This window comes from Coptis chinensis, chromosome 3 (genome assembly GCF_015680905.1).
Source record: "Coptis chinensis isolate HL-2020 chromosome 3, ASM1568090v1, whole genome shotgun sequence".
Classification (NCBI taxonomy): domain Eukaryota; kingdom Viridiplantae; phylum Streptophyta; class Magnoliopsida; order Ranunculales; family Ranunculaceae; genus Coptis; species Coptis chinensis.
In genome coordinates, this window is record NC_141458.1 from 3,128,477 (window position 1) to 3,155,436 (window position 26,960).

General features: G+C 37.1%; 1 protein-coding gene across 5 annotated transcripts; it reads left to right on the forward strand.

The window, feature by feature from the left end:
* The first annotated feature begins 3,224 nt into the window (after positions 1–3,224).
* Positions 3,225–26,714, forward strand: SS3 (starch synthase 3). Of its 5 annotated transcripts, none has more exons than XR_015217601.1 (17): positions 3,225–3,514; positions 3,778–3,841; positions 3,934–5,262; positions 8,376–8,590; positions 8,911–9,181; positions 10,681–10,856; positions 11,685–11,792; positions 12,396–12,505; positions 12,997–13,102; positions 13,322–13,492; positions 14,540–14,668; positions 21,318–21,440; positions 22,124–22,306; positions 22,820–22,951; positions 23,044–23,155; positions 23,598–23,721; positions 26,347–26,714. XR_015217601.1 is itself a non-coding variant. In XM_086599999.1 (16 exons), the coding sequence occupies exons 1-16, from the start codon at positions 3,386–3,388 to the stop codon at positions 26,483–26,485; spliced, it is 3,498 nt and encodes a 1,165-aa protein (XP_086456125.1). In that variant the 5' UTR covers positions 3,225–3,385; the 3' UTR covers positions 26,486–26,714. The 5 variants fall into 5 exon arrangements, 1 of the variants encoding a protein (XP_086456125.1); XR_015217602.1 differs by having other exon boundaries at positions 22,833–22,951; XR_015217603.1 differs by having other exon boundaries at positions 21,321–21,440.
* The last annotated feature ends 246 nt before the right edge of the window (positions 26,715–26,960 follow it).

Below are 26,960 nucleotides of genomic sequence, written 5' to 3' on the forward strand. Positions count from 1 at the left end.
TTTAACATAACTTGTTTATTAGTAATTCGACCCAAAAACATGAAGAAATGTTATAATGTTACTTTGATAAGCTCAAACAAGTTCCATTCTGTATTAAAGATAAGTCTAATGGTGGTTGATATGATGAAAAAGAATTTCTCCCTAGTGTAGAAAGTGTGACCCTTAAAATCATTATTAACTATTGCTAATAAGCATATTTTTTTGTGTTTGCTTCTAGCGGTGATGAAAATCTTAAGAGCGAGGATCAGGAGTTTATTAAGGCATTTGATCTTGATACCGGTATGATCTCGTTATGGTAAGCCATTCCAACAGTTATTCAGGAAGGTTAGGGTTTTTTTAGACAAATAGAACTAGAAACGTATGGGATCTTTTGATGACTCATATCTTTTTGTTGTCGTAGTTTGTAGTTTGTAGTTTGCTGGCAAAAGTCTATTATGTTAAGTGTCAATGTCATCCTAGACAACTAGTAACTATTTGGATTCGATGAGGCAATATTATTGTGGGGTCAACTCCATCCTCTAGATCAAAGATACTTATATCATGTTATCTATACAATCTTCTAGAATCTTGATTTAGATAATATAAACCACTAGAAAAATAAATTGAGTTATGCGTTATGACTCAGTCACATAAAGACACAAAAATGCGCTATCACCCAGGTAAAGATTTACTTAAAAATAGACTCCACCATTATATTAGTAGAAGAGGTAATTAATCTAATGTGTTAATAGCCGGGTAGAAGTCTAGGGATTATAAGTGGTGGCATGCGATTTTAATAGAAATGGATTAATTTCACATATAATCAATAACATTCCTAATGAACATAACATTTTATCACTTAGCTTGAAAAATAATTATAAGTCACGAGCAAAACAACTTGTCATCATTCACATTGTTGAACTATTCTTCCCTTATTTTCAATCTTTGTTAGACATTCGACAATCTTGATTAAAAACAAATACATTTTTGTTTTTGTTTTTATTTTTATTTTTATTTTTTTTTTTTGTTTTTATTTATTTTTCCATATAATATGATTCTGAGTACTATAATTATTTTGCGATATTAGATGCAAGAGATATTTATAGGGATTTTTTTATTCTTTCATCATGAGAGTTGCAATATATATAAATCACTATGTTAATCTAAACACATCACACAATGTTGTGCGATATTTTTGGACGGATAATACAATAAACACATTATACAATATCTTTGGACTGACTATACAATCAACTCTTTAAAACAATTTCGAACAAATAACATTTTCAATCCAAATAGTTGATTTCAAAATGCATATTGTAACTTTGATCTCGTATAATGTTTTTGGAATGTACACCTCTTTACTATCTATATTACTTTTGTGATAAATATCAGGAAGAACATTCAAGTTATGTATGTCATATTGGAAATTTTGCATTGAGTGGTGAATGGAGTGGTTTCTCTAAAGCTCAAAATTTGGTCGAGGGAGATTATATGGTTTCCAGTTAGTCAATAACACAATTCTGGTGAAGATTGGACTTGTTTTTAAGACTAAATTATCCATGTATGGTTCTTAATTCAATGATCCTGAACTGTGTTCATGTCTTGGCTGTCCACCCCACTACTATAAAGAAGTTTATTGTTTTCACAAAAATATATGGCTTAGGTCCTTTACGAATTCAAATCTCATTCAAGAATGCTTAACATATCTCCCTTTTTTTTTTTTTTTCTACATGTATTCGTCTTTGTCATGAATGCTTCATGATTTTTGCGGGTCCTTCATCATGTTTTTGGCAGTATAATGTTTGATCTCGTAACTCAATAACATTTCAATACAAAATAAATATTTTATTGAAAATCACGAACTATTGCGCCATGCATAGAAACACGTATTTAGTCAAAGACAATACCATATTTCATAACAAAAAATGTTTATTGTGTATGATAATCAATAGAAATAAAGGGATATTTATGCAAATGGTAAAATAAAAGTTTAGGTGATATTGTGATTTACCTGGAAGAGTCCTCATATAAAATGTGATAAATTAATTTAAAAACTTGACCATTACCAAGACTTATTAGTTAAAAACACTTTCAATTTCAGAGTGCACCACAATTCATAATTAAAATTTGCTAAATTGCACCACATTCTCAAATTGGAGTCCCTTTATGGGTCTAGGTCTATAGAATGGGTGCCTAGTCTTTAGAGCAATCCCAATGTAAAGTTATATGGGTTGCTAAAGGCAAATATAGCACCCCAACTACAAAAATGTCATTCCAATGGAGTTGTTAAAAGAATCTTAAATTTGGAAGGAGTAAAAAACACAGCTAAAGTTAAGACCTTCACTAGCAGTTGCTATAATAAGTTCGGAAGACGGACGATATAGTTTTTACCGTCCGTGTGTTAAATTTCGACGGACACCAAAAACTGTCTCGTCCGTATAAAAAAATTTCAACTTAAATTACAAAATAATGGACGAACGATAGAAACTATGTCGTTCGTATCATTTAACACTACTTCAAAAACAGAAAACGCAATTGGATTGGTTTTTTGATTTTGGAGTGCCAAATTTGACTGAACAAGCTAAAAGACCTATGTGGCAAACAACCCAATTTAGCAGCTCTCTATTCAACTTGCTCTTACCCCGCCAGACTATAAGGGTTGGTTTTATCACGTTTTAGCACCCAAAAGTAGGAAATGTGAATGAAAAAAAAAAAGAGAAGACAACAAACCTGGCTGGTCCTTTCATTGTTTTAAGGCTGATAAAAAGGCCAAATTTTTAGTGGACAAGTGAAGGAAGTGAATCTTCTGCACTTGTCATCCACTGATTAAACTATCAGTTGAAACTTGAAAGCCTATCAGCTTTTTTAAGTAACAAACTCTACACTACAACAAGATACAAAATATAATAAACTAACTACACCCTCACATATCTACACGTAACCTACAACATCCAATCTTAATATCCCGAAACTAAAGTCCCGAACCTGGGTCATGACAAACGGTTCAGAATTGAGCTGTATATTTAATTTCAGTGGCTTAGTTTCACTGAATAGTTCACCTTTTAAGTAACAAACTCTACAGCGCACCACACCACAAATATCACAAACTGACTATTCAACCAAACATCTACACGTGTCCTAAACTTATAATCTTAATCCCTCCGAAACTGAAGTGTCAAACGTGGGTCATGATTAACGGTCCAGAATCGAGCTTATATTTAATTTCCATGTGTTAGTGTCACACTGAATAGTTTACACCACTGTTCCAGATTCTTCAAAAATTTGCCCACCTCAAATTTCGTAATTTTGTTATTTGTTTTATTTGCATGTGAAAAATTTATTGATAGAGAATATGAAGTGTAGAAGAAACGAAGTGTGAGAGTGGGCAAAAAAAAAAAAAAAAATGGATGTAGCAGTAGTAGTACAAAGAGCAGTGTATTGTAGAAGTAGTAGTTTTGATGGAAACTATTCAAAGTTTAAATCTTTGAATGGTGTTTTGTTTAATGGAAGAATAAACCTTTCTTCTTCCCTAGTGAGAATTTTCTCTCCCACTATTTTTTTTTGGTTAAACGAAGTAAATTTTGATTATTTATTGTGTTTGATGTTTGGAATGAAACTGGTTGTTGTTTATTTTAGATGAGTGGTGTTCTTAAGATGTTTTGGGTAAATTTTTTTATGTTATAACTCTGTGTCTCTGATGATGACTGGGTTGAGCATTCTAAACCATTGCATCATTTAATATTTTACTTGTTTCGATATTACATTGTAATTTGTTGTTGCATTTATTGGGTGCAGTTATGCTCATGGCGCAAAAAATATCAAGGAACTGGGATTTCATATCAAATTGTTTCAAATTCTGGTTAGTAGATAAATTGGGATTTTAATTCTGTTTTGTTTTTTCGTTTGTATTACTGATTTGAAAGTTATATTGCACAATTTACTTTTTGATAGATTACTCCAAGAGGAGATCAAGAAAAGGCCCACTTTCAAGGCCGAGAGGCACTGCTTCTAAGGGATTTACGCCTAGGGCTCCTGTAGGAACTAGCACCCAAAAAAGGGATCAAAGTGATGAAGAAAAAGATGACTCAGCCTCTAGTTCTGGTACTTATGGTGACAGAGAGGAAAAACAAGCCGAGACTAATGTAGACAATACAGAGGAGAAGGAAACAGATATGGCATTAACAAGAAGCAACGAGTCGGCTGTGCTCAAGGGTGTCGAAATAGAAGACAAGGATGACGATGAATCTATGCCGAAGAATCTGGAAATATCTAGGAGTAGTAATAGTGAAGATAAGGTAGATGGAAAAACAGTTGCAAGAAAGTGGTCAGATGTGATTGAGGGTGATGACATTCAAAAGAATGAAACTCGTTCTGAAATTGATGAGGATGCAAGGGAAATGAAGTCAGAAAATTTGGAAGTGTTTGATGATGGTGAAAATTTAATAGATAAAGAGGCAGAAGAAAAGGAGTCCTTGGTAAACAAGACACCAGGGTTGGATCCTCACATATATAAACAAGTTCTTGAAGACCTTGCAGAGGAGAGTTATTCAAGAGGTATCAGCATGTTTATTTATCCCCAGGTGGTGAAATCTGACCAAGAAATAGAAGTGTTTCTAAACAGGAGCTTCTCCGCTTTGAAAAATGAATCAAATGTCTTAATCATGGGTGCCTTCAATGATTGGAAATGGAAATCTTTTACCACGAAGTTGAATAAGACTGAACTTAATGGTGACTGGTGGTCTTGCCGTGTTTATGTTCCCAAGGAAGCGTACAAGATGGAATTTGTGTTTTTTAATGGGGGAAGTGTCTATGAGAACAATGACAGGAAAGACTTTTTTGTACCCGTAGAAGGTGAAATGGATGAGGTTTCCTTTGAGGATTTCTTGCTCGAAGAGAAACAGAGAGAACTTGAAAAACTTGCAGCAGAGCTAGCTGAAAGGGAGAGACAAGCAGAAGAGCAGCGGCAGATAGAAGCTGAAAAAGCAGCAATTGAAGCTATTAAAATGCAAGCACGGTTGGAGGTTGAGAAGTCAAGGGAAATGGTTCACCAAATAATGAAAAAGGCTGTGCGATCTCTTGATAATGTATGGTACATCGAGCCCAGTGAGTTTAAAGGGGAAGACATGGTTAGATTGTATTACAACAGAAGTTCTGGTCCACTTTCTCATTCCAAGGAACTCTGGATTCATGGTGGGCACAATAACTGGTGTGCTGGGATCTCTATCTCTGGAAGGCTTGTCCGCTCTGTGAGAAAGGATGGTGACTGGTGGTATGCTCATGGTATGTACAGGCCCAAACCCCTCTATGAATACATCATACTGAATCTTTGAAAACAAGAATTATTTGAAGGTGTCCAGTGACTTACTGGTTATGAGTTATGACTTGGGAGGTTGGGCCCAAGGTCTTAGGTTCGATTCTCACCTTCACTGCGGAAAGGGGATTTAAAGGGTTTAGGAAATAAAAGCTACAATTAAAAAAAAAAAAAGTAAGATTTTATCATATGATTTTTAATAGGGCTTGTGTCCTTAAATGGTAGTAATCAATACACGATACGTGTCGTATTGAAAGCAAAATGATAAGCATCTCACCATTGAGTTTTAAGTATCGCATGATACGGGGAGCGTATACTATGATATGATAATGCGATAGAGTGATACACTTCTACACATGAAATTTTAAATCGAGTTTTTAATAGTCATTTAGTTTTTCCTTTTCTTTTCTAAGCCTTGAAAAGCCATCTTAGGTTTTAGTTCTGATAAATAACAACCCTAGTCCAAAGCAATATTTACTTACTCAATTTAGAGCTAGCTTAGCTCTTCATGTGTCCAACACGGATGCGTGAATACGTATCCGACACAGATTATTTTTGAAATATGGCGTGTCCATGTTACATAGTATATAATAGTAATTTGGACCCAGTGGTTGAAAATGATGACATTTTTGTAACATGCATTTGTAGTATTGGACATGATCAAACTCCATTTTTGTATCTTTGTAGGTGAAACTTACCGACATGTGCACAAACACAAATAATATTGTAGTTAAGCATATCATAGGATAAATGATAAGATTCAATACTCAGATATGCTAAAAATGAAATACAATATATGATGCGATATATGATTTGATAACTATGGACTAATATGCTTGGCGTGCTTCAAGAAACTTGTGTCATATGAATGCTTTTGTCTACACCCTCCATCGGAGTAAGGGACAATCTGTTTGTGTAACATCTTTTTTATGTATCTTTACTTTGAGAAGTTGTTAAGGTCTACTCATTTGATCTGTCAGTTTAGTCGTCTGCTATGTGAAATAGATTTTTTTTTCACCATTGTTTACTTTTCTAAATTCTCTTTTAGGCAATTAAGATATCTGGAGGTACAAAAGAAGTTCAAAGTATAGCCTAGTTCTTTGAAAGTATCATACTTATTCTGTTGTGAACATCATTCCTGGTCAAAATATTCCCAGATAGGATGGAACTTCTCTGTAGTGACACTTTTAAGCTTTAAGTGTAAAAGAAATTGTGATCAAATTGAACTTTTGGAAAATGATGTATAAGAGATAGACCATTTTACTGGGTTATTACACAAGGTGGCTATTTCAGACTTGTCTTTGATCATGTATAATGTACAAGTTGTCAATTTCTTCTCTGCCTCCTAACGTTGGGTTTTGATTATTATGTCATAGACTCATAATTAATATTACTGAGAGCTCATCCCAAAAACTCATACGTTGTCTTGAAAGGAGGATCACAAACGAAACCTCTCAGGTGATTTGATCTCAATGTGTGAAAACGTAATCATTATTGACTTATAAACTTTTTTATAATACCAAGTTAGTACATAATTACTTTAGCAGAAGATCAAAGGTCACACACAAGCCTGAATATAACTAAATGTTTGGTAACTTAACAAAATGCGTCCATGTAAATTGAAAAAATCCCATGCAGTATAACTTGTTGTCCATATTTTATTTGCATAATCGTTTAAGACTGACTATGATGTAGAACATTACTCGAGTCTGTTAGTGTTATAGGTGTGCGCCTATGTTCCCTCTACATGTTATGGGCGTGATCCCCTTAGTTGAGTCCAAGCCCATGGTTCGAGTTCATTAGTTAGTTAGACATATGTCGTGTTCCTATTGGATTATGTTTTCTAGGTTTACTTTAATTAACGGGTTTGTAGTTAGGATTTCAGTAGTTGTATTTATGTGTGTGATTTGTGATTGAGAGATTCAATAAAAGAGTGATTTTTAGGTCGTCTTTTAGTTGTGTTTCAATTAAAGTGTAGATTCAATTAAACTGAAGTTTCCGCCAGTAAGATCTACATATGTTTGGGAAAATTTTGGGATTCACTTTGACAAATGAAGTGATTTGTTTTTCAAAAAAGCACGATTGCAGATTTGGATTTCCTTAAAGAAAGTTACATATGTTGGTGAAGTTACAAGCTTTCAAGACGAGCCATTGGTACCGAAAATTTTTGGTGCATCTTCTGGTTATTATTTTCATAATCTGTGTGCAAGAGCATGTTGTGAGTTATTGATTTTAAGCCAGGGAAGCTACTACAAAGGAAAAATTCATGGTCAGATTCCTTTCAGCTGGAGTATTGGTCGATTTCCTAAAACTTGTGGACATGGTTATCTTTACCTGAAGTTTTTGTTGATTAGAAATTCGATGACAAATTTTTTTCGATTGGGGAGAGTGATGTAGAACATTAGTCGAGTCTTGTTAGTGTCATAGGTGTGGCTATGTGTTCCCTCTACATGTTATGGGCGTGAGCCCCTTAATTGAGTCCAAGCCCATAGTTCGAGTCCATTAGTTAGTTAGACACATGTCGTGTTTCTATTGGTTTATGCTTTCTAGGTTTACTTTAAATAACGGGCTTGTAGTTAGGGTTTCAGTAGTTGTGTTTATGTGTGTGATTTGTGATTGAGAGATTCAATAAAAGAGTGATTTTTAGGTCGTCTTTTAATTGTGTTTCAATTAAAGTGTAGATTCAATTAAACTGAAGTTTCCACCAGTAAGATCTACATTAGACTGTGTCTCCTTAATTAAGGCTTAGTAATCATAAAATAATCTTGCTGTGTTTTCCCAGTATAATTTGGTTAGGCTGGAGAGAATGTTAAACACACACGGTCAAGAGCTCGTCACTGATTCATACTCACAATCACAAACCTAATGCATTATTTCATGTATTGATGGACCTACTTTATGAAGTATTAGGGTACCTTGTGTTGTTTTTTTTTGTGCAGAAAAGACATAAATATTCAGTATTAGGTCCTGACTGAAGTAAGTGGTAGTAATGGACTATGCAGTGCATTCATGATCCATCTAGTGCAGAATAGGTTTCTCAGGCAACCTTTGCATGCGTCTGATAGAATCTTCTTTTCTGTAGTTCTCATACCTCATCGAGCATTTGTATTGGATTGGGTTTTTGCGGACGGCCCCCCTGAGAGTGCCACTTTGTACGATAACAATCAATTACAGGACTTCCATGCTGTAGTCCCAATCAGCGTAGCTGAAGAACTGTATTGGTTTGAAGAAGAACAACAGATAGTCAGGAAGCTTCAAGAGGAGAAAAAGCGAAGAGAAGAGGCTCTACGTGCAAAGGTATGTTTGTTGTTATTATTATTATTTCTGTTTTGAATTATGTCCATATAGATGAATATCATCCAGTTCTGTATTGTTAAATGGTGGTGCCAAATTCAAGAGGGCATTGTCCACCTTGAGTGGCTTTTCTGTATCCCGACAACTGTACATGGATCTGTCTTCACACGTGATCTTTGTAGACTATTTTTTGTTTATTCAGATCTATAAGACAGGTTATTTATTTATTTATTCTAAATGTCCAACTGCTGTTTGTCTGTAAGAGGTTAATATACGTTTGTCATTTTTTATCCCCTGGTTTTTCACCTGTTGTTTTCTGTCAGGCTGAACGAATAGCACAAATGAAAGCTGAAGCAAAGGAAAGAACAATGAAAAAGTTTTTGCTGTCTCAAAAGCATACAGTTTACACTGAGCCTCTTGATGTCCAAGCCGGAAGCACTGCCACTGTCCTTTATAATCCTTCCAAAACTGTTCTTAATGGAAAACCTGAAGTTTGGTTTAGATGCTCATTCAACCGTTGGACCCACCGCAGAGGTCCATTACCACCTCAAAGGATGTTACCTGCAAACAGTGGCTCTCGTGTCAAAGCTTCCGGTGAATTTCTTACTGATGCTCATGAATTCTTTGTTTTGTTTCTTGTAGTATCTAATGAAATAGAAATTCACATAAATAAATCTTTCCTCTTCACTAAAACTTTCTCATATGCGAGCTGAGAATCTATCAATCAGCTCCATTTATCAGGGTATGTTTCCGTTAGTTGCATTCTTGCATATCCTATCCAGACTTCTGCAATTCATTTTTTCTGGAGATAAGGGCGTCTTAGCATTTACAGACAAAATTGGTGGTAATTTTGGTATTCGGTTTGTTGGAATTGGTTAATATTCCTTTCACAATATAGTTGGCTTTAAATAGTGTTGAATCGTCATAAATGACAAATGAAATAATGAATTTTGTTGAATCTGATTCAGATCGTCCCAATTAATCAATAAATTTATGGGATCTGTGCATCTACATACTGCGTGTTAAGATGACATCTGTTTTAGGTGTATCAAATAAGATACCCTGCATCCCTGCATACATGATTTAATTTGAGATCCCTAAATCTATCATGAGAATCTCGTGGATATATATATTGAAGAACATTCTTGGTAAGTAATTGGGTTTATATAATGATTTTACTTTTTATTTTCTTGAAAAACTATTTTAGGTGTAAAATTGCTGATTACTCTCCAAGCTGCTTGAACTTGTAGAGAGGGTGGAATTATGTGTAGATTTTTCGAGCTCTTCTCTTTAGGTATATAAATACGAAGGTGAAAGCAAGAACATTCCAGACTTTTTGAATTCTGACGTTGTGCCCCTTTACAAGTGTAAGTTTGGTGCTAGATGAAGACACAGGTAGCACTGTTCACATTGATCATCATGCTGTATACACAATTCTTAGAAGGGCAGTGTATCCTTCTTACTCCTTTTGTAGGAGTACTATAGTTAGTGGTGAGATTGTATACTGTAGTATGCATATGTAATGTCAGTGAATTGTGTTTCGGTCTATATGTTACATGGACACCATAATTTGAAAAATAATCCGTGCTGGATTCGTATCAACGTGTCCGTGTCGGACACAACAGGGACACATGTTGTATGTGATATACCTCGTTTTTAGATATTTCGCCGTGTCAGACACTTCGTAGCCGTGTCGGGTACAGACACACATATCCGTGTCAATGTAACTTATGTTTCGGTCCTATGTCCTAACTACCAGCTTGGGTGGTCTACTTATTTAATTATTTTGTATTATACAGATATCAAATATTCTTGATTAAATGAACACAATTGTGACATATTTCTAAATATCCTAAATCGAAATTCTTCAAACTTGCCTGCTATGTTTGCCTATAGAGCAAACAATGAACATGAAGATGTTCTTTCATATGTGTTGCACAGTCTATACAACATTTTATGTCTCTATATAACTTGGAGTTACCATCGGAAAAAAAAATAACTTGGAGTAACATTCTTGTTATTAAAGGTATGCATTGTTGCTGTTCTGATAAATTTTTTGACAAGAGTGTATGGCTTCCTGTGTTTTGTGGCAGTTAAGGTTCCACTGGATGCTTATATGATGGATTTTGTTTTCTCTGAGAAGGAAGATGGTGGAATGTATGACAACAACTACGGTGTGGACTACCACATACCAGTATCTGGAGGAGTAGCAAAGGAGCCACCGATGCATATTGTACATATATCTGTAGAAATGGCCCCAATCGCAAAGGTCACCTTCTGCTCAAATTATGTACTTGATGTTTGCACATAACACTTCTTGCCCTCGTTCAAATAGAATGATATGTTGGTAAACAACTATCCTAAAATTGTCTGTTGACTATTACATGTCTAGAGGTTTTTAAACTTCTAGCAATATTATAGTGATGATGCTTGGCCATGAATTTAGGCATTTAACGTCCACCTTCCTAGTGGGTTTTTAGATGTAAGCCTCAATTTATACATGGAGTCTGAAAGTTTGTGCATTTTGATTGTGACCCAATATGCACTGCTATAAAAGAGTTGCATATATGAGTACATTGCATCTTTCAAGGCATGCTAGGGCTCTAAACTAGTTAAAAAGCATAAAGAAAAACTAATTTTGTGCTTCAAAATGGTCTCATAAAAGAGGTGTGGCTGAACATAGTTGACTCAGATCTGTACCGCTGAGTTTTCTTCTTCCATTTGTCTTATTTTTCTAGGAATTGAATGCAAGATGTTCATTAAAATACAAACTAAGGTTTTGGATGATGAGATATGAAGATTGAATTGGAGAAAGTTTTTGTCACTCTGTTGTGCTGGAACACTTGCTCCGGATAGTTTGTCCATCACATCCAAGTGCTACTATCTATTTTCTCAGGATTTGTCTGGACTATGAGAAACAACCTCTGAGGTTTTATGGTGTTAGATTGATCAGCAACCAGAGTAAAGGGGAAAAAACAGGGAAAAATCTTAATTAACTGTATCCACTACCATTTCACTTTCAAAATCAATCTATATGAGATTCGAAATCGTCATGTTGTAGATTTCTGTTTTGGTGATTCCTGGATTATTCTTGCAGGTAGGAGGCCTTGGGGATGTTGTCACTAGTCTTTCTCGTGCCATTCAAGATTTGGGCCATAATATCGACATAATTCTTCCAAAGTATGACTCTTTGAAATTTGACAACGTAAGGCTCAAAGCAGCAATTAACCTTCAATTTCTCTTGCTATTTCCTTAACTGGAGTTGATCGTTCCCCGTTATATTATTATTGAGTCGGAGTCTTTGATTGATGAAAAAGGAAAAACGATAGGATGTCGTCTACTACAGTCATATACTGCCACTCCATTTTTCTGGTTAAAACTGCTCTGGAGTTCCCTTTTTCAAATGAAACTGTATTTAGTATATAGAGATTTTCATTGGAATATTGTTGTTATAGAGTCCATTAGAATACTCTATATTCATGCTGAATCTACTCATGCTCTTTCTTCATTGTCTGATGCATGTGCGGTGTGTTACTAATATAGGGATACTGTCCTTCCTGTTGTATCTAGAAAACAAATTAAATTAAGCACTTAGGTCTTCTTATTTTATTGATAAGATACATGAGTATTCTTCTGATACTTATGGTTCCAGAAATTGTCAAGTATTCTTGAACTTTGATCTATCAAAGTTGTAGTCTTCCTGGTCCCTAGAACTTGTGTTGTAGCTTTCTTTTCGATGTTAAAGCTTACTTCTTAATTATTATTTGCATATCTTATTTTATTAACTAAGAATATATCCCCTGGACAGATAAAGGAGTTTCATTTCCATAGAAGCTATTTTTGGAGTGGAACTGAAATTAAAGTATGGCTTGGAATAGTGGAAGGCCTTTCTGTCTATTTTTTGGAGCCTCAGAATGGGTAATTTCCGATTTTTGTTGCTCACCTACTATTGGTTGTGTATAAGTAAAGAATCTTGCATCAGATTCAGTCTCACAGAACCGATATAGGTGTGTCTTCACCATGCCCTCTCTCTGCCCTCCTGTACTGTTGTACAAATGTTCTGGCATATCTAGATGTTCACATCCCTTATCTCTTGCTCATTTTGGGTTCGTCAGGCACATCACAACTTTGTGCCATACACGTTATCAACAGCATGAATTGGTGCTTAATTCTTTCCTGATTGTTTTAAAAATATTAAGTTCTGATTATGGATGTTTCACTGATTGTTTTAAAAATATTAATAACAATGGCTTCTGAAAGGAATCATTTTAAGCACCTCTTGCACTTAGCACCAGTTCTCAGTGTTGTAATACACTCAGTGTTTGTGGTTGATTAAGTTACCTTTTATATGTTGCTCCCTGATGCATTTAGTTATAAATATTATGAATTTATGTTTCATTTCCGCACAGAATGTTTTTGGCCGGGTGCGTATATGGTTGTAGAAATGATGGTGAACGGTTTGGTTTCTTTTGCCACGCTGCGCTCGAGTTTATGCTTCAAAGTGGATTGAATCCTGTAAGTTTGATGCCAGGTTCCCTTTGTCGGAGTTGTTAGTTGACCTTCGTTCTTTCTGCACGATTTTGTAGTAAAAGAACTTGTTCATTCCACACACACAAACACACACGCACGCACGCGCACACACACACACACACTATTATAATATTACTTATACTATTATAATATTAATTACTTCATAATAAGTTTATATCCATTGATGGTTTTGTGACGTGGCAGGATATTCTACATTGCCATGATTGGTCTAGTGCACCTGTTGCATGGTTATTCAAGGAGCACTATAGGCATTATGGTCTCAGTAAAGCTCGGGTTGTCTTCACCATTCATAACCTTGAATTTGGTGCTCCCTTAATTGGAAAAGCAATGACGTACACAGACAAAGCTACCACGGTAAGTACGCTGTACACACAGAATTTGCAATGAGGCTTGAATGGTATTGGCATTTTGAGAGGTTTTGATGAATACTTGGTATCTATTTGATGGAATATTGATATTATAAACATAGTATAATAAGTAATTGATAATCTAGTAGGATTTACTTTATTTTTAGTTGGTTTTTATTTAGGATTCCATGTACTCAAAGGATTGATTTGTATAAATAAGGCCTATGGCCTCATAGATTAGGGTTGGTTTATTGAAAAGAATAGGGTGATTTCAGAGTAAAGTGTGTAGTTTTTTCTATCAAATTAGGGTTTTAATTTCCCTTACTCAAAGGATTGATTTGTATAAATAAGGCCTATGGCCTCATAGATTTGAAAAGAATAGGGTGATTTCAGAGTAAAGTGTGTAGTTTTTTCTATCAAATTAGGGTTTTAATTTCCCTAGTGTATCACTGGTGTTGATTGGAGTTGCTACTGCCTTCAAGAACACATCACTATTTCCTTGCTGTCAGTTTCTTGTAGCCATTTTCTCTCGTTTCTTTGGATATTATTATTAAACTTTTCTTTAAGGTTCCACCACTTTTGCTTTGCTTCAAACATTGTTCTCTTCAGAAGTGGAACTATTTTTTCTTGATAGCAGTCGATACGTCACTATTAAACCTTGGTTTTGAAAGCACTCTTACTTTATCTGTAAACTAGGAAAATACAGATTGGTCATCATGCAGCAACATATCACATTGTGTACACCCCTACTTTAACTGTAAACTAGGAAAATACAGATTTGTCATCATGCAGCAACGTATCACATTAAGTCTAGTTAAACAGAGTTGTCTGGAGGGTTCAACATTTAGGATGTTTTGGCTCTATAGACCTCATAAATTGTTTCTACTATAGGTAATTGTGGTGATCGCTATCTGAAATATAAATCAGACGAAAAAAAGAAAAAGAAAAAGAATTGTAGGTGTCCTTTTATGTATTGCCGGTATTATTTGAATTATGTAGTGTCCTTTTTTTCATTCTGGTACCCATGGGAAGGCTTGTGTATGCAATTGTACAGGTGTCTCAGACATACTCGAAGGAGGTGTCAGGAAATCCAGTAATTGCTCCGCATCTCTACAAATTCCATGGCATTGTTAATGGGATTGATCCTGACATCTGGGATCCATATAATGACAAGTTCATACCTGTAAGTAGTTATATTATTATTATTACTATCATAATTTATTTATTTATTAATTATTTTTTGAATCGTTATTTCAAAATATGGTGTGTAAAGATCCTGATAAAACATATTTCAGTCGATCAACCTTGATGATTTCAGATTTCATCCTCTGCAAGTGTTTCTTTATAGAAAACAACATGAGAATCATTCTAAACTTGATTTAGGTTCTGCCTTGGACCTCATTTAACATAATCACCAAATAGAAAATATGAATAAAGAAATACAATACTTACAAATATAATAATGCAAATTTCCTTCACAAGTTAATCAGTTTAATGCTGCTCCTTTAAGCGGCATAGTTATTTCTCAATTTTTGGACAAAGTGATTGTGGCCATCAGTAAAAACTAGAAAGTTTTGCAATGTAGCAACCAGTTAGCGTAGTTGGTAATCCACTAATCCACCAGCGCTGAGACCCACAGACCCAGCTCACCTTTAGGCAGATTACGTGGCCGCCTAGGGCCTCTCTTTATAAAGGGGCTTCATGTTCGTACAAGCCACTGTCCTTTCTCTTTATTTCTCTTGAGCCACTTGTGGAGTAATTTTATCAACTCAGCTCGCCCCGTATATTTATATGATGATCAGACCCATCTTCCGTTGGGCCAACGACCTATACTTATACCTGGTTTTCGTCCAGGTGCATCTGGAACTCCAAAGTCCCTTCTCAGGTTATTTTCTTTACATGGTTGGCCGTCCATGATAAGATCCTTACCATAGATAGCCTTAGGAAGAGGAAGAAACTGATTGTGAACTATTGATCCATTGCCCTTTGTGTATATCTGATGGGGAGTCTGTCAGCCATACCCTTACCCATTGTTCGTTCTCTTGGGTCTTTTGGTGTTATTTTTATTTTATTATTTGGGTCTTGCTTGGGTAGTCCCCGAGTTGGTGAAAGAGCTTTAAACATCTTATTTCCATAAAGAACATTTTGTAGGTGGCAGTAGATTGTGGCATATTATGCCTTTTGCAATCTTGTGGAGGACCTGGCTAGAAAAGAATAGACGACATTCCAAAATAGGATAAATTTTGTTAGGACACATGATGTTATTTTAGCACACTGCAAGTTGATCTGTGGGGATATGGATTCAGACTCTTACTTGTGTCTTCCATCTTGAATATCAGAAAGACAGGGACAAACTCCAGTCGGTTTAAACTCTAAACGCCTCAATAGTGCTGTATGCCAAATAACATCTTTTCTGCCTCCACTTTATAATGGACTTCACGATGGGCTAGAGTTTGAAGTGGTCTTTAAAAGTGGACATTTATAATCCTACTTTAAAACAGTACATCGTAAGTGACTTCTAGCATGTTCATAACGGAGTTTATAGTAACTGGTCTTTCTTCAGAACTGTTTAGCCGATAGGAGAATTCCCAAATGGGTGAATATATTACTGAGCTCACAATTTTTAGCACCCAAAATGAAGCATATAAAATGAAAAACAAATTTAGGTAGTCTCGGAATCTTGATTTGCTTTGCCAAGTCCAACACTTCGCACCCATTTCGGACTCCGATTCACGTATCGTAACCTTGCAACACGACAAATAGAATACAAAGAGCTTCAAGTGTTATGATTGGTAATTAGTGGTATGTTAGATGGATCTTTGTTAACTGTGTAAGAGAATCAATCTAAGAGAAAATAATGAATGAATTTATTCTTCTCCGTGAGGTATATATATAATACTTACATAAGTTGACATGTGCATGGCATGTGCCGACTATACTATATATATATATATCACAAATACCATATAAATGAATATACTAAAGGGATGCTTTTACACTCCCCCGCAAACTTGGTGGTCTCTGTTGAACAAGTTTGGAGTGTAGAAGCTGAAAGCGGTGCTTGTGCAACCCTTTAGTAAAGATGTCCGCAGTTTGATCAACAGAGGGAACAAAGCGAACAAGGTGAGTGCCAGAAACAACACGCTCCCTAACAAAATGGTAGTCCAGTTCAATGTGCTTTGTGTGAGCATGAAAGACTGGATTAGAAGCCATGTAGGTGGTGCTAAGATTATCACAATAGAGTGTGATTGGTCTAGAGAAAGGAAGTTGAAGATCAGATAGAAGATAACCAATCCACACTGTCTTAGCACAAACATGAGCAAGTGTACGATATTCTGATTCAGCACTAGAGCGTGAGATGGTGTGCTGCTTCTTTGCAGTCCAAGAGATGAGATTTGGACCCAAGAACACACAATAACCAGTAGTGGAGTGACGAGTATCTGGACAACCAGCCCAGTTTGCATCAGAATAGGAATGGATGGAAAGAGTACCATTAGAGGGCCGAAAAACCAAGCCAAATTCCAAGGTACCCTTAAGGTACCTCAATATCCTCTTGACAGCAAGAAGATGATCTGTACGGGGAGAACTAACAAATTGAGCAACGTGATGGACAACAAATGCGATGTCGGGCCGTGTAAGAGTGAGATACTGGAGGCAACCAACTAGATGACGGAACTCAGATGCATTTGGTAAGAGAGTACCATTAGTAGCTGAAAGTTGAGTCTTGGCACTTAGAGGAGTCCCACAAGGTTTACAATCAAGCATGTTACTTCGCTGAAGGATCTCCATAGTGTACTTAGTCTATGATAAGTGCAAGCCAGGTTTCATAGGGAGGACCTCAATACCCAGAAAGTAGTGGAGAGCACCAAGGTCTTTGATCTTGAACTCGTGCCCAAGGGTGGAGATAAAGGAAGAGATTAAGGTGGGTGTGTTTCCAGTGAGAACAATGTCATCCACGTAAAGAAGGAGAATCATAAGTTGAGTGCCTACTCGATATACAAACATGCTGTCATCTGCTCGGCTCTGTGTAAACCCAAATTGGAGTAAGAAAGTGCTGAACCTTTGAAACCATGCTTGAGGGGCTTGCTTGAGCCCATAGATGGCCTTATGTAGGCGGCACACATGATGAGGATACCGAGGGTCAACAAAGCCAGGTGGCTGGGTCATGTACACAGTCTCAGATAAAGGGCCATGAAGAAAGGCATTTTTCACATCAAGTTGACGCAAACACCAACCATTAGAGGTCGCTATACTCAAAACAGTATGAATCGTGACCGGTTTGACAACCGGACTGAAGGTCTCGTCATAATCAATACCCGGTTGTTGATGAAAGCCTTTGGCCACTAGACAGGCTTTGGGTCGCTCTATAGAACCATCTGCCTTAAGCTTCAATCTGAACACCCATTTACAGTCAACGGTGTTCTGAGTAGAAGAGGGTGGCACAAGGGACCATGTATGGTTCTTGAGCAATGCATTGAACTCATCAGTCATAGCAGATCTCCATGCAGGATGCTTCACAGCCTGAGAGTAACAGGTTGGTTCCTTAGAGGCAGTAGTGAGCTTGGCAGCAAGTGCTTTGGGGATTGGGTATCTGATTGTGCCATCTGTCCGTTGTACCTGTCGTAAGGTGTCATCATGTAACCTTGTAGCATATGGAGGTGTATGGTTCGACTCAGAAGGAGTTGTGGCGAGAGGAGCAGAGGGTGGCTCCACCGTTGTAGGAGAGTCAGCCATAACCAGAGTCAGAAGTAGAGTGTGACTGCACATATGTAGATGAAGAATCAGCCTCAGGTGAGGGAGACACTGCTCGTGTGGAAGGAACATTACGCCTCTAATAGGTAATCAAAGGGGCCGCATGGAGCGGAGGCTGATCCGGCAGTACACTTGGCGTGGAAGCAACTGGAGACACAAAAGGTTGCACTGTAGGTGTAACAATGGGAGTAAGATCTTACTCCACATACTCAGTACTAGAAGCCGAGGATTTGTACGAAGAACTCTGTGCAAATGGGAAGGAGGTCTCATCAAACCTGACATGCCGAGAGATGTAGAGACGGTTGGTCGCCAAGTCAAGACACCTGTACCCCTTATGTTGAGCACTGTAACCTAAAAAGACACACTCAACAGCTCGTGGTGAGATCTTATTAGCATTATAATTACTGATATGCGGATTGCGGATAACAAGCACAACCAAAGGTGCGGAGATCTGAGTAAGAGGGTGAGTGACCAAAAAGCCGAGCATAGGGGGTGGTCCACTGAAGGAGAGGGGAGGGAAGTCGATTAATGAGAAAAACAGCAGTGGAAATGGCCTCAACCCAAAGGTTGAGAGGGACATGAGCAGTGGCAAGAAGAGTACGGGCCATGTCAGCAATGTGACGATGCTTACGTTCGGCTAAACCATTCTGTTCTGGTGTGTGAGGACAAGAAAGTCTATGATGAATACCCATTTGTCGGCAATAGGTGCTAAATGGATTATTAACATACTCGCCACCACCATCACTTAGAAAGTATTTGACTCTAGTGTTAAAGATATTTTGAACACAATTATGGACATGGACCAAAATATTGCCGATATATATCGGTATTTTGGTACACCGACATCGATATTTCCGACATATATCCACTGAATATAGAACCCTTTTTTTTCCGATATATATCGGAGTTTCCGATATAAAATTTTATATCGCCGATATAATCGATATATATGATATTTATGATATATATCGGTTGAGTTTTTGACCATTTTTTAATATAAATCCGATATTTCCAATATATTTCCGATATTATATTTCCGATATATCTGATATTTTAAATAGTTTGGACTGGTCACCAAAAAAATGGATATATCTGATATATATCCATTTTTGGGTACACCGATATATTCATCGATATCGATATTTTGGGCCTTGATTATGGATGGTTTGAAAGTGAGTGAGTACTTCATGCTTGTGTTTCATAGGAAATATCCAAGTATAATGAGTGTAGTCATCAGTGAATAAAACATAATAACGAAAGCCAGAAACAGAAACTACTGGAGACATCCATACATCACTGTGAACAAGTGAGAAGGGAAATGTGGCACTTATTTCATTACTATTCTTAAAAGGAAGGTGTATGGATTTACCCAAAGCACAACCTTTACAAAAAGAGTGTTTAAGCTGAAAATCAGAACTTAACAATTTGTTACTACCTAAGAAAGAAATCACTTTGGTATTGGGATGATCAAGGCGATTGTGCCAAGTTGTAGATGAAAGAGCAGCTAAAGCAGTGGAATTTGATGGTGCAAGAGGAAGTGGGTATAAACCATCTTTACATGGGCCCTGAAATAGAGGAACACCAGAAGATAAATCAGTAATGTAATAGCCATGTGGGGTGAAGTGAAAGCTGACATTGTTGTCGTGAGTAAATTTAGCAACAGAAAGCAAGTTTTTGGTCATGGCAGGAACATGGTAGACATTGTGAAGGCTAACCTTACGTGTACCTAGAGTAATAGGAATGTTACCAGTGTTTTGAATGCTAAGAGAAGATTCATTACCGAGAGTGACATAATCATTACCACTATAAGGAGCACGATACTGCAAGAGGTCTGAGTTGCCTGTCATATGATGTGTAGCTCCAGTGTCAGGGTACCAATTAGGATCAACTGTGGCGTCATCTGGCATGCCATGGAGGGGTACTGAGGCTGGCCGATTGTGGGAGGAACTGTAGACCAGCAGGTATACCAGGCTGTGGGACGGTCTGTATTCCAGCGAAGGCAGGCTGAAGAGAAACGGGAGGGGAGGAGTAACGCCTACATGCAGGTGTGGTATGACCGGGTTGGCCACAATGCTGGCATATAACTGGATATGCACCTAAGATTCCAGGACCTGGAGGGCGGTACTCGGAACTCTGGTAAGACTGCTGAGAGTAGTTGTGATCTCATTGATTCTTGTTGTTTCGCTTCTTTCCCTTGTGCCAATTTTGCTGATTTTGAGGAGGACGGGGCTGAAGGGCAGCTGTAGAAGGATTGTAGGATAAAAATGCTGCCGGTGTAGGAGTAGGAGTTGAGTGGGTAATCTGAGTCTCGTAAGTGAGAAGGCGTGCCCGTAGATCCTCATACTCCGGAAGTTCCCCACCATTGAGAATAGTAGTCACAATGGTGTGAAATTCTGATCATCCACGCATAATATTTGTAACCAGTTCCCTATTCTCCGGAAGTGAGAGTCTTTGCTTCTTGCATGTATTGGGAGACAGTTTGAGTCCCACGAGAAAGAGAATAGAGTTGGAATTGCATATTACCTGCATTGGCTGTGGACTGTTGAGCAAAATGACGCTGAAGTGAACTCCATACAGCTTGTGAGGTGGTGATGTCACTTAAGAGAGCCAACATACTCTGCGTCAAAGTAGAGGTAATGTAGCTAATGATCAGCTGGTCTGTCTGGAACCATTGCATAAAGGCAGGATTAGCAATGGTGGTGCCCTCGGTAGAACCAGGAAGGGTACGAGTTGGTGTAGGATGAGAGCCATCCACATATTTCATGAAGTCATGACCATACAAAAATGGCTCCATTTGGTGCAACCAAGTGATGTAGTTGTCACCGGATAACTTCAGAAAATGACCAACATTTGGTGCCGAAAGAGAGACATGGTGTCCAGCAGAGACGGAGACATTAGGAGTCCCCAAAGAAGAGCCGGAAAGGGTGGATTCCACTGACCCAGTTGAGGTTGAGGAAAGGGTGCTGTTAGAAGCCATGGAATTTGATTCCTGATTCTTTTTGAACTTTCTTCATACAGTTCTATGCAGTTTTTTTTTTTGGCAATAAACAGAACTAACAAGAAGATTTCTGGAAAACAAGAAGAAGAACAAACAAATGGATGAAAGAGGAAACTACCACTAAAGAGAAGAAGGAGAAACTTAAGAGACAGAGGAGAAACGACGGCGGAAGCTAGGGTTTGAGAACCTAGTCTCTTGATACCATGTAAGAGAATAAATCTAAGAAAAAATAATGAATGAATTTATTCTTCTCCATGAGATATATATATAATACTTACATAAGTTGACATGTGCATGGCATGTGCCGACTATACTATATATATATATATATATATATATCACAACAGCCCTGCTCCTAAAAGGACGTTAAATAAATACCAAATCTAAAACAACCACAACTTCACCTACAAAATGATTTAAAACCTAATCTTTTGTGTATATGATCTACTAACCATAAAGAACATCTCTACAAAAATTCAACTCGTTTGATATCCTCTAATTTAGATAAAAATTGTTGTCCACTTTTGAAAAAATATCTAACGGTCCAGAAATGTCTAGTTTTTGCAATCATCTTTTGCCAATATTAAAAATTGTCAAACGAATTGAATTTTTGTAGAGATGTTCTTTATGATTAGTAGATCATATGTACAAATATTAGGTTTTAAATCATTTTGTAAGTGAAGTTGTGGTTGTTTTAGATTTAGTACTTATTTAAGGTCATTTTAGGAGCCGGGCTGTATATCACAAATACCATATAAATGAATATACTAAAGGGATGCTTTTACAAACTGTACCTGATAATGAAACTTAAATGCTTGTATATCAGTGTGTTTCATGACTTTCATCCAATCCACTACTGACAAAAGCATATAATTAACGGAATTTCAGGTGTCTTACACTTCAGAGAATGTTGCTGAGGGTAAAATGGCTGCCAAGGAAGCCTTGCAGGAGAGGCTTGGTTTGAAGAAATCTGATCTTCCTTTAGTAGGAATCATTACCCGTTTAACTGTTCAGAAAGGGATTCACCTCATCAAGCATGCTATTCGGCGTACCCTTGAACGCAATGGACAGGTTATCTTTCTTCTTATTTTTGTTGTAGTCAGAAAAAAACACTTTATGGTGACACCTTCATCCCAGTGGACAAAACTTTACTTCTTTTTGCTGTAAATCATTATACGCACCTGGCATTCCGTATCTTAACTATCTATTATCCACATACAAATTGTATGTTTTGTGTCTGATTTAACTAGCGTATCCCAGTTTTTATTTTTCTCATTTGTTATCCATGAATGTTTTGTATTGTGCAGTCCTGTTTCTGGTGTAACTGATTTCCTTCAAGTATGCCCAAACTTTCTCATGTTTTATATTGTTTGAAAGATATTAAGCTATCTTAGAAAAAGTTGAAATTTCTTTCCAGTCCTAGAATTGGGTCACAATTGTAGAGGAACAATCCAGGTGTGAGTCATAGAGTCAGGTGTGAATGACAATACATTGGTTTTTGATGCAGAAGTCTTATTTTAGTTTCAAAGTGATTTATTTTGACGTTGAGTTGTCTACATCAATGCAAAATAATGTTGATGGCAGGTTGTAATGTTAGGTTCAGCTCCAGATCCTCGTATACAGAATGACTTTGTCGGTTTGGCGAATCAATTACACTCTTCACATGGTGATCGCGTGCGCCTTTGTTTGACCTATGACGAGCCTCTTTCACATTTGGTATACTCTCATTTATAAGCTGCCTCAGAGAGGTTGGCATAAAAAACTTTATGATGTAGACAATAATACTGACAGGCAGGTTTTTCATATAGATATATGCAGGTGCAGATTTTATTCTAGTGCCATCGATCTTTGAGCCTTGTGGACTAACTCAACTGACAGCAATGAGATATGGTTCAATACCTGTAGTTCGTAAAACAGGAGGTATGTACAGACATTTTCTCAACGATAGTGTTAATACTGTATCTGAGGGCTGACTTTGGTGCAAGCTATGATTAGATCATTGTGACCTGGAGTCTGTTTTAGCAGTTATACTGTTTGAGAAGGAAATTATGTGTTCTGACTGGAGTTCCTTTTAGCAGCTAGCATGCACACTCGTCTCCAAATCCTTTTCTGGTCTTTTTAACACTATCGTTTTTGTTTTTGTATTTTTTATTAATATTTTTTTTATCACATTATTCGTTACTCTCTCCCTAGTTAACTTCTGCTTGTACTCTTTCATGTTTCTGAAGATTGTATGTCGTGTCAAGTCCAACACAAAATTTGCACATACATGTATATAATTGTTTGTTTGGAGAACGCCCAAAAATATTGGGGACAGCCCATTTTATTTTTATTTTTAAATTTGTAAATTTTCTTCTTGAAGGACTTTACGATACAGTATTTGATGTTGATCATGACAAAGAGAGAGCTCATGCGCAAGCCCTTGAGCCCAATGGGTTCAATTTTGATGGAACTGATGTTGGTGGTGTTGATTATGCTCTTAACAGGTGAGTTAAGCTACTTATTATGTAAATTGTCGGCAAACAGATGTGGTAATTTGGTTTTCTGTTACTGTAAACTTAGTCATTGTGCCCATAATAGGAGAACATGTATTGATAAGAACAAGTATTTATATATAGAGAAAGATAATGAATCCCTATGTTGATAATAAATTTAAAACAATTCATGTATACGGAGCTATGGCTTTGGAAGTTCTTAATTATAACCTAAGAATTCATTCCATTGGCCCCAAACATTTAGGATTTTTCATCACTTCTAATAGACGTGGGAAGATGGAGTACACCATCCAGTGGTTCTGCTTTAAAAAAACAAAGAAACTGTCAATGTTACCCGCGAGCTGACTAACCGGTGGTAAAGCCTTTCAACATGGTAAAGGGTCCAGAAATACACATGACTAACCTGTGGTAAATGAGGTCTAGTCAAATGTAGGACAAGAAGATGTCCGAGGTGCAACAAGCTCAGCTCTTTGTGCACCTGACTTGTTCAAATTAATTTTTTTACTAACACGTTATAGAAAAAGCATCTTTCGTACTTTATTAATTTTTTCTATGAAGTTGAGACAGAAAATGATATCTCCAAAGTTCCTTCTTTTGTCTTGGAAGAAGGAATCGATGTATGGGGAGAGTATTTAATAGGCCATTTTGTGGATAAGCGCATGCCGTTTCCTCTTGTTAAAAAAACCCTTGAGAGAGTCTGGAAAACAAAAGCCAACTATGTTATCTCTACGGACAAGGATTTTTACTATTTCCGGTTTTCTGATCAAGATGACAGAAAGAAAGCTCTTGAGGGTGGACCTGTTTTTGTGGCTGGTAGAATTTTCATCATCAGACCTTGGGCTGAAGATCTTGAAATTGGGGGAGAACACTTAAAATCTGTCTCCATTTGGGTTAAACTTTATGATATACCAAAAATCTTGTGGACCAAACAAGGTGTGAGTATGATAGTAAGCAGACTGGGAAAGCCCATTGTTGGGATGCTGCATCTCAAAATAGATCTCGATTAGACTATGCAAGAGCTATTGTAGAAGTACCAGTGGATTCTCTATATCCCACACATCTGAGGTTTGACCTAGGGGAAGGAAGAATAGTAACAGTTGGAGTGGAATATACTTGGAAGCCAAATTCATGTTCTCACTGTAAAGTTTTTGGTCACACCAATGCAAAATGCCCAAAGCTTCCCCCGAGAGCAATTCCACTGAATTCTTTACAGAGCAGGCCAATTGTGACTCAGAGAAATAATGTTTCTAATGCTCAAACCACCTGGCAACAGGTTGGTACTCAGAGAAATAGAGCTGAATCTTCAGTAGTGGTGACCACTCTAGTCGGAAGTACTATCATGCCTATAGTAAATGCATTAGATCAGAATAATGCATTAGTTCCCTATGTATGTCAGGAAGTGGATACAGAGACAAATCGTGTGAGTGAGGAAGAAACAGTTTCAACTGCTATGGTGATTCACAGTAGTCATGTTCAAACTCCAATCTCTCAGGGTTTGCTTAGAGTGAGTTTAGGGTCGGCTCCTCAGCCTCGAACTCCAAAGGACAATGAACCAATTAGATTGAGTGGAGCACAATCTAACATAAGGGTGAACTCTGCTCCCCATTTGCAGAGAGCAATTGAGAGCAACTTTTATTTGATCTCACCAGGTGTAGTGGTATGTACACATACGGAAACCGATATTGCACAGGTGCAAGGTGGTGTCATTGGGGACCAAAGAGATCTTGAAGAGAGCATTATGGTTATCACCAAGATAAGATTACTTCTCTTCCCCAACTACCTAATAGCCGAGAAAGAAATATGTATGAAGGGTTAGTTGATGAAAATGAGGAGGTAGATGATATAGATGACTTATCAGATTATGAGGAAGAAATATTTAATGACCACTTGTCTAAAAACAGGTCAGGGCATGAAACAACTTCAGAGGATTGGTTAACTGTAAAGCCAAAAAAAAGCAAAAGAATCCAAAAGCGTTCTTCTGGAGAAATTGAGCCTACTCTTGCAATGATGAAAAAGGTAAAGTCACTAACCAAAAACAAAAAGAGGTATCTTGAAGATTATACGAAAGAGTTTTGGGATGACACTATGAGACTCACATACGTGTGTTGTGCTTGCGGGTGTTTTTTCTGTGATTGAGAAAACGCAACTTCATTTTAGGAAAGATCATCCTAAGATAGTAAAGCAATTGAAGGCTAAAAAGTAAGAGATCAAATGAGACGATTCTTATGAATACTTGCTTGTGGTATGTGTAATGATTAATCTCATTTGTGTGAGGGCTTCATGCCTGCTGTAGTCTTTGTATGCTCCCTTTGTCTTTGTTTGGGGCTTGTGGATTGAAGGCAGATGGTCCCTCAGGCTATGGTTGATGGGGTTTCTGATTGTGGTTTGCTTGCCAGTGTTTGTTCTTTCGGACTGTACGTGTAGGGAGAAATCATAAGTGTTTTAGACTTGATGCCTTATGTTATGTGTACCTCCTTCTAATGACCATACTTTTAGGGAGGGTATGTAATGTTTCTCTATGTGCTATAAACAGGAACCCTAGCAAACTTTTCAATTTTTTTTTCTTTCTATGAACTACATTTTATTGTCATAAAGTGATATCGTTTCTTTGTACAGAGCAATTTCAGCTTGGTATGATGGTCGGGAGTGGTTTAATTCATTACGCAAGCAAGTGATGGAGCAAGACTGGTCTTGGAACCGACCAGCACTGGATTACATGGAGCTCTACTACGCCGCCCTCAAATTAGGCCAATAAGCAGGCAAGAATCTGGAAAAGCAATCAAGATACACTCGGATCCCATCCCACTATGTACAGGTTTAGCGATATGATTTTTTTATGTAAGTTACTCATAGGCTTAAATCTTTACATTTAATTTTCACTAGTCCGAATAATGATTGATATCAAGGTTCAGTTGAAATGATTGATCCACAACGTGTAATGGAAATAGTTCAGAAAGAATGGAAATAATATAGTTAGTTCGGAACGTCGGTCTCTGATCATAACCCTTTGGGCATACTCTTAAAATGTTTTTTTTCATTTCGTAAAGATTATAGTGACAAGTTAGCTTTACAAGTCCTCAAAGGCCCAAACACAATGCTGTAGTTGTCTTCACATAAAGAGAGGTTACAGGGAAGACTGTTAAGTTTACTTCTGACATAAGATGGCTACAGCAGTTTAACACCACATACATTAAGCTTCAAGAATGCTGAGTTGCTGACTGTCGGACATC